We start from the raw sequence: 13,493 nt of genomic DNA on the forward strand, positions 1-13,493 counted from the left end.
ACACAATGATGTTCTAGTTAGTTGTTAGTTGACTACACTGTTATCCGATGATTGGAAACACAAGCGGGGGTGCTCGGAATCGCTCGCTATTGGTACGAGCGACGTAGGAGACTGGCCAATCATAGGTGACTCGGCAGTCCCCCTGCGGCGTTTCACCCCCCGAATATCAGAACACAACGGCAGGTAAAATCAGAAGTCCAAGGAGAAGGAGAGGGTGCAATTATCAACGATTGAACACGCAACTAGCATCAGTGCTATAGGATAAGGAATATCGCGAATACGCGTACGGATTGGCATCTGTCAATCAATTCTCTCTTTTCAAAATTTAATTTATGTTTTGTAAGATCTATTAAACAAATAAGAAAAAAAAAAGAGAGATTTATCCCGATACATAATAGACAAATTGAAAGGAACCAATTGTAACTGAAGATTTAGAAATTTAAAAAAAAAATTTTTTTCATCTTTCAAATAAACTCTTTTCGCACATGTGAAAGTTTAAGCGTACTTAATACGATCCAGTACGAGTTTGAACGATATCCGACCTCCAACGGTTATTTAAATCTGCCGCTACACTTGTTTCCACCATATGGTCGAGTGATGGCCCCCAACGGATCTTCATGGGAACTGGGCACAATACCCTGTACCACCAACTACGCCCAACACTATGCTACCATCTCTCTCCCCCACCCCCACCCCCCCAGCTTTTAGTACGTTAATCTCTCCACGACTAATTCGTAGCGGCATGCCGTAAATTTAGACAATGAAGGATGCGGCTGACTTCGAGTTCACCCTCGAAACGGTTTCGCTCGAATTCGCAGTATTAAAAAAAAATCCCGAGTAAAGAACGAGATAATAATTTTTTTTAATCTTCAAATAATTATAACTATAGTAAATATATTTATATTTACTATAAAATATATTTATTACTATTTATTTACCGTATTTCTATTTACTATGGTAAATATATTTATATAGCAAATTTATATAGTAAAAATTATATAAATTGTCTTTAGATATAATTAAAGAAAATAGGCTTCAAGTATATTATAAGATGTATTATATGGATACTAAAAAATGCAAAATAATATTTTTGTATAAACGTATGTAAATTTATTAAACAGCGTCATCTTTTGCAAGATTGTTAGAGAATAATAGAAAATGAAATGACAGAAAGATAAATAGAAAATTTTAAGTATGAATAAAAAATAGAGAGAAAAATGCAATGAGATAATGATATATTTAATTCTTTACGCTGATGCTTTCGTGATAAATATTTTTCGCATAATTTTGCCAAAAAGAAAAGTTCAAATTCGTATATTCGCCGTATATTCTCAAGCGATCGTTCCTTCAAGATTAATAAAAACGGTTGAAAGCATTATGTTAATCTACTCGCGCAGAAGAAGCAGGAATAGAGTCACGTTGCGGAAAGTCAACAGGTGGGATCCATTGGCAACACCCCCCGCAGTCGAATAGTCAGTTGGCAGTTGCATGGGAAAAAGTAACGGAAATCAATGTTTTTGCCGCATCGGGGATTCGTGCTTAAGATTCAAAGAGGGTGAAATTATTAAAATAAATCGATTAATAAATCAAAATATTTATTTATTCATTCATCGCGTTTGTTATCTTTGTTTTTCCATCAAGATTATCTAAATCTTCATTCTTCCTCACCTAACATGTGATTTTCGATTGAAAATTGAATAAAATTTCTACGATGATTACAGAAACAACGATTTTTTTCATATAATAATTAGAATATAATAATTAATAAAAAATTGAGTATTTTTTCTTAAACTATCATATTCAATGTTTATTTTATCTTATTAAATGTTATAAGAAGTATTAAAAATATCTAAATTTATACGAATAAATTTTTAAAACCGACATATAAACATAATATAATTTTCATATGTAAAAATAAATATTAAAATAATAATAATAATCTAAATGTATTTAATGCTATCGTTTAATAACATTATAAAAAATAAATATTTTATTATATTACCTACAAATCTCACACATAAATATTTAATATATCTTTGTAAATTTATATTAATCATGTCTTTAAAAAGTCTTATTTTAATCATTTGTTTGAAACGTAAACGTTTAGAAAATAACAATACAATAAAATATCCTATACATATAAATGTATTTCCTTACTTTTAAAGAAATAAGAATTTGTTTCTCTTTTGGTACACGTTTTCCTGTGTATTCGATGAATAATTTACGAAAAGAAGAATAACACTTTTCCTTTCATGAAATAAACCGAAAATCGATAACTTACTGTAAAAATTTGTCGCACGCGACCGTAGCGATTTCGAACGAAACGTCAAATAAACGTGTCGTTAGTCCGATGAATCAGATGGGGTTGTAACATGTCACAGGCACCTCCCTATCTCACCACCCCCTCAGGAAAGAGTGTCGCGTGCTCTTTTGTACGCGAATACCCCTTTTTTCTTATTCTAACCCGTGCCCTTTTTTTTCAATCGTCCCTGGAACCTGGTTACGCGCGTGTTAATCGACAATAGTTAGCTATAAATTATCCGCCACCCTAATAGAGCTATCGGAAAATACACCGAATACGGTAGAGGCACAAAAAAAAAGAAAACGACGATAGAAAAAACAAGCACCGCAGAAAATCGCAGTCATAAATCATCGTAACTGCCCGCAATAATTGCATCTGTCAATTTTACACAATTTACAACTTGATTCATATAGGTCTAAAGGAATATCTAGGAAAAATCATAATATTGTAATTAATGTAGGTACATACAAGATCAGACATTTTTATGATGTAATTAGTTATTTACATGATTAAACATTTTAAAACGATAGTTTAGAGGATCTTAAATATATACATTTGCTTGTGCCAATACGTTATAATTATATACAATTATTTATTAAATTTTCTCCTAAAAAATTAGGAAAATCAAAAATAGACACTTGATGAGGAAGATAGAAGAGATTTATAAAGAAACAATCAGTACAGTTTTAATAGAAGAAGTTTATACAAAAGATTTTTGGACAAACGTTGGAGTAACAGGGATGCCCTTTGAACCCAACATTGTTTGCAATATACAGGATGGACTATTTTAATTAATCCACGCGAATATCTTAAAAAGGAAAAATTTTTCAAAAAAATGTTTCAGGCAAAAGTTGTATGGTTTCAAGGGGGACATAAGATAGTGGCAATTATTTGACCTTAAACAGTCGTTCGAAGGTCACATGAAAGTCATCTTCAAATTCTTAAATGGGAACCCTATTTTTCATTGTATCTTGTAGCTTATCTCGAGAGCTTTCCAAAACACTATAATAAAGTGTTTTTTCATCGTATTTTTCGAGTTATGAGGCTTGAAATAATTTCTTAATTTTACATAAACCATAAAATATCTAGTAAATTATTCATTTTTCTGTTATCTTACCTTAATACTTTTATGTACAAAATAATGAGAGGAATCAATTGATGTAAAGAGAACACATAATTGTTTCTAAGAAAAAATATGTAATTTGCAATTAACAATTACATATTTTTTCTTAAAAACAACTGTTTTTTCTTTACACCAATTGATTCCTCACATTATTTTGTGTATAAAAGTATTAAGGTAAGATAATCAAAAAATGAATATTTTATGGTTTATGTAAAATTAAGAAATTATTTCAAGCCTCATAACTCGAAAAGTACTCAATGAAAAAATACTTTATTATAGTGTTTTGGAAAGCTCTCGAGATAAGCTATAAAAATAAGCAATAAAAAATAGGGGATTCCGTTTAAAAAATTAAAGATGACCTTCAAACAATTATCCGAGGTCAAACCAATGGCATCATCTTATGTCTCCCTTTGAATTAAACAACTTTTGTCTGAAATATTTTTTTGAAAAACCTCTTTTTCGAGATATTTGCGTGGATATTGATTAAAATGGTCCACCTTACATATAGCTGATGTAGAGGATGTTCTGCGAAAAGAGCAAGCGGAAAACTTAGTAGTAGGTAGGAAAAAAATTTGGAATTTAGCGTATACAAATGATATACAGTATTAGTCGCGAAAGAAGCAAATGAGTTAAAAGAAATGTTGGAAAACTTTTCAAAATTTTTAAAGAAAAGAGAACTAATTCTTAGTGTAGAAAAATCAAAGACATTTAAAAAAGGAAAGGGCAGGAGAAAAAGGGAACAATGGCTGTGAGATGGGATAGAGATAGAAGAAGTCGATCCTTTTAAATATTTAGGTTATACGTTGTAAAAAAGTAATGGAACAGAAAGACATTAAGTAAGCGGTTAGAAAAATTATGTGTGCCATGAAGCAGGTATGGGAAATAGGACAAAGAAAATTTGCAAAAGATTTTAGGAGAAGGATCTGGATGTTTGATCATTTAGTAAAGAGTATTTTAATGTATGAAACAGAGGATGGAAGGAATATGAAACTAGAAAGGTGCCAGGTTAAATTTATTAAATGGATACTAGGATTATATACTGGAATACTCCAAGTTATATTGTTAGGGATGAAACAAAAGACAACTTTTAAGAATAGAGACAGGAAAAAGAGGTGTTAGTTTTAAAGAAAAAATTAGGGAGAAATCGAACAATAGATGTTTTATAAGATATTTCATAGAAATAAAGAAAAATAAGGAAGCTCAAAATAGGTGGAAAATAGACAGAGAGATGTATTTTTAAAGAAATGGAATGTCTGGGATAGAAATTAAAAAATTAAGAGAGGAAGGTTTCGAAGTAGTACAGGCTAAGCGAAAGAGATGTAGAGAATAATAGGCCCAACAGAATAAAATTCAGAATTCTAGATATGATATAAGATATAGAGAGTTATACATGATAAAAATACCAGATATATTTCAGAAAACAATATTTCAATATTTCAAAAAACAAGGTCAGAAAGATTTTCAAAGATCATAGCGAAATTTAGACGTGGAAACGAAGAACTCCAGAATAAATTTTGATGTGAACAGGAGAAGAAATTGTGTAGAGAATGTAAAAAGGAAGTAGAAACATTAGAGCATTTAGCAACAAATTGTACAGAAGATACGAGGAATAATAAAAGAATGAATCAAATTTCAGGAAAAAGGGGAAAGGAATCAGTTGGATGAAGAAAATCTAAGGTTAAGAAAAGAGAATAAAACCAAATAAATTATCAAGGACACTCTAGAAGTAATTGAAATTATTTAGGATAAGAAACAACATTATACACAATATAAGTTAAGCATATTTTTATGTAAAATATTATTATAAAGCCTGCAATGCACATTTTATGTAAAACCCCTTTCAATCCCGAAAGGCAAGAAATAAATAAATTAATCTATCTATTAAATTTTCTTCTTCTTTCATCAAATTTGAAGAGAAAGAGAGGAAGAGAAATCAAAATTTTATGTTTATTAAAATTTATTAAAATATATTAAAACGTTAATTGTGTAAAAAACTGTTATTGAAAGTAAATCGAATATTTCATGTGTGCGAGTGAAATATAAATATATTAGATAAATATATAAGACATATATAAGATAAATTCAATATTCAATTCCAAGTTGAATGCATATGTGTATTTTATATTGATATGTTTAAAATAATTTTTTCTTGTTAGAATAATTTTTAATCTCTTAATGGTTAATCTCTTAATAATAATAATTTTAATTTTTATCTTTCCTTTTGCATTTATTTTCTGTACTTCTATTTCTCTATATATATCTCTCTATCTCTATCTTCGCAAAAGAAAAAAATGATCTGTACGAGGGATCGCAGATGCCCCTCGCAAGGGTTGGAACAGAGCGTACACCGTTTATTTGACATCATTATTCCCGTTGCACACACCAGCTTGTCAGAGATTTCCCCGTAAAAATGGCTTTACAGTAATTCCTGTACCGTTTACAGGGGTATTAATCTCTTAATGTGTGAAAGTATATGTAAAAAAAATAAAACCTACTGTGAATCGACAATGAAAGTGTATTAATTATATATATGCCACAATAACTCTATTAATGCCTTCGCTTTTCCTTCTTGTATATACGTGAAAATTAGTTAAATAAAAGAAGATAAAATTAAAATAATGTAAATAAATAGCGAAAATAATATAAGTAAACAATGTAAGTAAATAAAGTAAGTAAATAATGTAAATAAGTAATATAAGTAAATAATATAAGAAAATAATGAAACGCAGGAAAATAACGCAACGCCCACGATTTATATTATTGATATAAAGGGAGAGAGAATCACGTGGATGCAACATTCTTTCTTACGTCATAACCCTCATCCGCCTATTATCGCAAATGAGATTCTTAATCTCGAAATTAATTCAGAGCAATTAACATTATTGGTAGGCTCAACTTAATTGCCGCAGTAACTTTTCTTGCAACTACTAAAGCCATTCCGTAAAATTGTACCTCCCTTCTTTTGTAACCCCTCTTCTCAACCATGATTCTAGTTTGAACTGGGAGCACATTTTTCCCGAAATAATTTCGTTATTTGTGGAAAGGGTGCTATCTCGTTTTTATCATATTGTTTCTTGTAATAAAAATATAAATTATTTCATTAAATATAAAATTATATACAAAGTTTTAATAATGATATATTTTACATGGGTTTTTGATGATAAACTATAGATCTATTCATCACAAAAGATTTCTAGGAATCTCTAAATTAGGAACATTTCTCATAAAGTAATATGACGTGCGTTATATAAATGATTTCGTCAAATTTAATATTAAATATATTAGTATCATCCAGGAGAGACGCGAGAAGGTCTTAAGTCTTAACGAGGTCCCGAAATTATGGCGAAAAACTGTTGGCGAATTAGCCGTAGACTTAGCGAGCTCGGCAGAACTTCGACAATAAGCCTGGTTTTAATTACCGCGACATCTGGATGTCGCGTATAACCCTCCGCCCCTACCAAGTCGTCATCCTGATTCTGACCATCGCGCAGAAGTTACAACCAGATAATTGTCGAGCAGTCAGGCACGTAGACGCTACCCTTCTTCGCAAACGTCCTCGATATATTAATGGTACAATGGTCCACATAATGAAATCCACGATTGATTGGCTAAATTAAATGGGCGGATTAAAATAGGCGTTTTAATTTTTCAAAAGTCGCATTGTGTGATAACATTATATATTTTTGAAAAATGAACATTTCTTACGATCGATTTCAGATTCATTTCAAAAGTGAAATATTAAAAATTTAATTAGCAACAAAATATGATTAATATATTTTTTGAGTGTGTATATCATCATAAAGATAAATATTTTTCTCTCTCTCATTTTTTTGGAAATTTCTGTCAATTTTTAAATACTTAAAAACAAGAGTTATAAATTATGTAATTTGGTGATTTTTTTCTCTAATATATTTATATATACATTTATATTTATAGTTTATAATTGTCTAAAAAGTTATATTGAGACTCCTAAATCGCATCATTACATTGTTAAATTTCGTATCGATATAATAATTATAAAATTTCAATTTTTTTACAATATTAAAAAAGAATTGCACGAAAAAAAAAGAATAAACAATGCAATTTACGAAATCTGTTGCCTAAAATCCGTAATCCAATTATACCAATTATAAAAATTTATAATTTCTATTTCTAAATATTTAGATATTGATAAATTTTCAAAAAAATAAGAAAAAAAATATTCAACTTTTTATTATGATGTGTCATTTTGAAAATATGATATTTTAAATATCTTCTTTAAAAAATTGATATGATTTAATCAACCTCCTCGATACATATACAACATTCGTTTATATAATGCAATTTTATAATTTATAAAGTTCAAGGAAAGCATCCAAAGGACCAGTATTTTAAGATACTTTATAAAGTTACATTTCGTAAGTAAAAAAAAAATAACAATATTTCAAAATACTAACAAAGAAATAGAAAAAACCATGTCTAGATTGTATAGCCTTTTGCATGTACACATATATCGATGAACGAGAAGAGATGGTTCCGGACAAGAGTCGATGCCGAGGGACGAGCATGGCGACATGTGACTCGAACACGTCTATCTGCAGATAATCAGCGCTTATTACCGGACGGGGGTTAATACAACGGTCGACCAGGTGAATCACGCCAGAGTCAAGGGTGCATGACGAGCAGCTCGTGCACACAACGATTCACGATTTACCCTCTGCCCGCCCCCGATTCGTCGTTTCGGAAAACACCTGTCCCCCTTCCCCCTTACACCTTCATTTGCGTTCGTACATTTGTAATCGTACGCGCACGAGCCGCCAACGCGCGCGATGCGTATCGCAGGGCAGAAAGTCATAAAGTCGTGCCCAAAATAATCGCAAACGCTAATATCTCTTGCCCACCATCTCTAAATATTATTTTGGCTCGCGTTTTTCATTGCGTCTTTTTTTCAGATTTTATTCTTTAATGATAAATATATTATTATATTCTTTTTATTATTTAATTATTTTTTATTATTTTAATATATTATATATTTTTATTTTTTTATCTTTTTAAGAATATCTGATCGATAATAAATATATTACATTGTTTATTTTTTATATATTTTTTAAGAATACCTGATCAATTCACTTATATAAAATAAAAATATTTTAGATTTATTAAAATTTAGTTTATTGTCTTTGTTCTATGCAAAAGAATTGCAATTATGTATGTATCGTGCGATATCATAGTATGAAAATATTTAAAGTATTTTTTACTATCAATTAGGTGAATATAGATGAATAAATAAATAAGAATGTTTATGTACATCTTATTCGTAAAAATTAAAGTATTACTATCTCTCTCGAGCAAGTTTTTTTAAAGACACTCACCAGTCTCTCGATCGCTTCTGTCTTCGGTTGTATTTTCACCTAGCATGTCCTGCAGCTGAAGCGGCTCCCGAAGACCCAGAAGAAGCTCTTCGCCCGTTATGATGTCGCGAATGGCTTCATACACCATCTATGATCATCGAGATTGATATTTAATAAATGCTAATATTTAATAATTCTTTATTCTTTTAGCACAAAGCTATGTTCCGAGCTAATTTTTAGAGCTCTTCTTCTTTACAGTGTGTTTCATATCGTAAAAATTAATTCTTTAAGATTACTTTATTATCTTTAAGATTATATCTTTAAGATTAATTTATGTATAATGTTATAAAAATGTAATAAAAATGTAATAAAAATAATTCTTTTGTGTTTATTAATTATGCGTGCAATGTATAATTATTATTAAATATACTTTTGCAAAATAACAAATAAATATCTTTGTCATTAAATTTCCATGAGATCAATGTTAATAATGAAGAAATCATCAAGCTCTGCTATAACATTGGGAAGCCGTGAAACGATCTTTATAGTGTCGTCACGGGGCCCCGAAGCATTATTACGACGGCGATTCTGCACTGATAGAGAAAGAGAGAAAGAGAGAGAAAGAACGGTTCTCCCCCATTCCCACAGCGATTGCGAGAGAGCGTATAGGAAGTCAGTGAAACGACCCCGTGGGGTGACTTAATAACTAAACACCCTGTATACATGTAGCTTACGGCGCGCCCACAACATCGTAGATACCATGTGCCATGGTTCACACAAGGGAAAATTAGAAAGAGAAAGAAAGACAGAGAGAGAGAGAGAAAGAGAGAGCCGAATGGACAGGAGCACGAGCTCGACCCTAAATTGACACCGTGACCTCCATCGTTTCCGCTTATAACGTCTATTCGACGGCCAATCATATGTGAGGATAGTCCCTTCGAGGGTGATTTGACCAAAAATCTGTTTTGTAATGCCTCTTGAGATTGAAATGTCCATTTAAAACTTACGCAATTCTCTCAAAATTCTCGCTAACAGCAGATTCTGTGATATTTCATTTGAGGTACTTTTTAGACCGTATTTTTTTAAAAATTCGATTTTTATTTTACTTTACTAGAAAAATAATATTTTTAAAAAATATATGAAAAAATAAAGTAATCAAAAATGAGTAAAAAAATTTATTCCCTTTTTCTATCGAACAAAATAAGCGTATCGCATTCTTTTATCGATACTATGATGCTTCAACAAAGTTTACGCGTAAGTATTACGAATAAGTATATAGTCGCTTATAATGGACACTCAAATATGCAGGAAATAACATAAGAGCTTTATGAGGTACTTTTCAACAATCGATAACATATGCGGAATAAATTGGAACTCTATTTGACGCCGAGTAATTATCGTTTCCTATTAACTGCAACTGTCGATCGAGTGCCAGTTGCGTATAAATGCTCGCTAAATAGAGGATGCGTGAATTGGAGAATAATCGCCAAATGTCGAAAAAGAAGGATCGTTTGGTTCATAACGTAAGCAATAATTTGATTTTCTCGTTACATTGACAATGATATCGTAAATTGTCAATAAATTTAAGAGAAATGAGAATTTTTATAATATACTATATTTTAATAATATAAAATAAAACCGTTTAATAAGCAATTTATTATACTAATTATTAGCAATTTATTACTACTAACTTATTATACTAATTGCAAGTATATTCAGCGTCAAATAAATATAATTTTATCACAAAATAATCACTCATACACGTCATTTGAACACAAAGATGTGAACAATTTTTTCTATTTATCTTTATTAATTTTATTTTTTTATTAATTTTTATTATTGAATCTTTGTTACCTGACCGCCGTTGAGCACATAACGCATGTTTACCGCATGTGGACTAGCAGTACTTCGAATGTACTTCAGCCAATTATTCGTCTCGTGAGATGCGTCCAGCCAGCCTCTTACTCCGCTGCCCGCTATGCAAATCTGCAAGAAACGTAGTATAAATCGTATAAATTATAATAATACTACAAGATACAATACAGAATTTTAAATGATATTTATGATAACTATAAAATGTATGTTTCATCAAAAATTTCGCCTTTTCTATATATGTATATAAATTGAATCAATTCAATAATAAATAAATAAATTCAATAATGCATTAAATAATAAAAATAAATTCAAAAAAATAAATTAAATAATACAAAAATAAATTTAATAATATAAATTCAATGATAAATAATTTATTATTATTAAATAATTTTAATTTTTGTATAATTAATAATATTTGTATAATTTTAATTGTTCTATAATTGATAATAATTGTACAATTTTAATTATTACATGTTTATTACATCTTACATCGTGATCGAATATCGTATCGCAAATTTCTGCCTGTTGGCACAAACATATCAAGTCACAAATTTCGCAAAATGGCAATATTTCAAAATTTATTTTATGGCAATATAAAAAGTTGTATACAAGTCGAAATACAAGAGAGGGGTAAATTCGAATTTCACTTCCTACATATCTGCGTTGAAGCAAAAATTGCGTGACTTGGTTTTTCCATTTTAGCACAATTCTAGGCACAATATCTAGAGTCGCGTGCGATCGTCAAATTATATTTTCCAAAAAGTCGCGTGTCCAAAGTGACACGTAAGATCGTACATATCGGGCAGCCAATGAGGCCGTTTCGGAACATTTAACGGACCCTCTCCTCCGTCATCATCTGCTCCGGAGCGACTTCTCGCTCCAGCATCCACGAAGGAGACGTCCCTGCTTTCAGGGCGAGACAAGTGATTTTTTTCAATTGTCTCGACGCTCCGCGACGCTTGACCGACCATGCGTCCCACCCCTGATGCGTCGGCGTCGTTCTCGAACACCCCGCTTGCCAACGGGAAGCTATTCGGACACTCTCCTCGGTTACCCTTGTCTCACGCGGTAAATACATTTTGCACTTCCACCGCGGACCTTGTTGTCCCCCGCCATTTACGAAAATATTTCCACCATAGACCATTGTATTTATCAAACAAGGTAATTTGGAACTCTTGTATTCTTGTTATCGAACAGGGTAGGAATATCAAATGGGAGGAATACGAAGTGAAACTGAAGAGTATCCATAATCATAATATTAATATCACTCGCAATTTTAAATAGTAAAATAATATTACATTGCATAAATGATAGAATTATTATTATGTTATAACATTAAAATAATTGAGTAATTATATAAACTTATATCTATTTTAAATAATTTGTATTCCAATAAAATTCGAAATAAAATTATATTTATAATTTTACATGTAAAAAATATTTTAAAAAATGTAATACTATTATATATATATATATATATATATATATATATATATATATATATACAAATATGCACTATATTAGAGAGAATATATTATATAAAATTATAAATAAAATCTCTTGAATCTTATATAATATTTAGCACGATTTTTTGTGAATCGTCTACTAATAATAATCAAACTTATATGTTACATATTTATATACTATAAATTAAATAAAAATAATTAAAACCTTACAATTATATTGTTATTAATTTAATGATTTAAAATTATAGATTAATCTATTATATGTGTTCGCGAGAGACAGCGATGTACCGCGACAGCGCAGAATTGAAGAAACGTGTACGCGAATAAAGTCTTATTGTTAGTCACACGTAACGTTGTGTAAAAATAAGTTTATTAAAGAGTCACAAAATGTAGAAAATGTTAAAGAGAATTAAACGGTTTTACCAAGTGGTTTATGCGAGATGCAAACGATGGAAATAAAGCGGTTGAACTTGCGAAGTTACATTCGCTAGTTACAGTCTAAAAGACTGAAAGTGTGAGAGAGAGTCCACGTGGATTTTCACCCCCTTTTATTGAGTGCAATTTCGGGATTTTTTTCCACGTGGACCAATCAATTTTAAATTTAGCGGTGACCTCAGGGCGCTGCGCATGCGTACAAATCTGTCTTGTCTAACTCACCTTTTCTCAAATATTTTCAGTCATAAGAAATATCAAAAACATAGAAGCCTATCATTGTTCCACTACCTGATTTCAATATAAGAAAGGTAAATAATGTCAAACGGCACATACCCAGACAGCACACATGTCCAAAAGACATCTAAAAGATAACTTAAAGACGTCTTAAAGTCCTCTAGACGTCTTTAAGACATCTTTTGGCCTTTTTGTGCTGTCTGGGTAGTCTATATACGGTGTCATAAAGTTACATATTATTCATTAGACATTTTTTGTTTATAAATTTTTTAATAAACAATGACTGCCGACTAAAATCTTCACAACATTACTCAGAGTGATGATCTTGATAACATATGTGAGAATTATTGAAATCGGAAGGTGGTCCGTATAAGTAAATAATTACCAAAATAATGATATTATCATTATCTGATAAGATCAAGGTGATTCTGAGATTTGCTCTCACATTTTTTCAAAAATTCATCAATCTTACATCCAAACGTGATATTTACAATTGGTCTGTAGGCTCACACCACCTGCTGGTCGTAAGTGTAACTAGGTGTGTGCCCATAAAAATCAATGAATCTCGCAGGTGGATACGCGTAGGTTCCACAGGTAAATAATCCCGGTCCTCGTTGAAAGCTTTAAGATTCTGCAGTCCAGGGATAATCCTGGTTTCAGTCTTCTCCAAAGATACCGGATAAACCGCAAGAATTTGTTACGCTTCGACACTTTTCAGGCTCTTCCCT

The 13,493-nt window shown here is 30.8% G+C and overlaps 1 protein-coding gene across 7 annotated transcripts in view; it reads right to left on the minus strand.

Moving 5' to 3' along the window:
- The window catches only part of LOC145976348 (transcription factor hamlet), a 100,746-nt gene that overhangs the window by 8,383 nt on the left and 78,870 nt on the right, over positions 1-13,493 (minus strand). For all 7 annotated transcript variants that reach the window (XM_083107416.1, XM_083107426.1, XM_083107420.1 and 4 more), the window contains 2 exons: positions 10,610-10,741; positions 8,777-8,903 (listed from right to left, as the gene is read on the minus strand). In XM_083107416.1, the coding sequence (XP_082963542.1) occupies positions 8,777-8,903; positions 10,610-10,741 (259 nt within the window). The remainder of the gene's footprint in view (positions 1-8,776; positions 8,904-10,609; positions 10,742-13,493) is intronic.

The sequence above is a fragment of the Camponotus vicinus genome, unplaced genomic scaffold, assembly GCF_025532165.1.
Source record: "Camponotus vicinus isolate PSW18456_S1 unplaced genomic scaffold, iyCamVici1.0 SCAF_1, whole genome shotgun sequence".
Lineage (NCBI taxonomy): Eukaryota > Metazoa > Arthropoda > Insecta > Hymenoptera > Formicidae > Camponotus > Camponotus vicinus.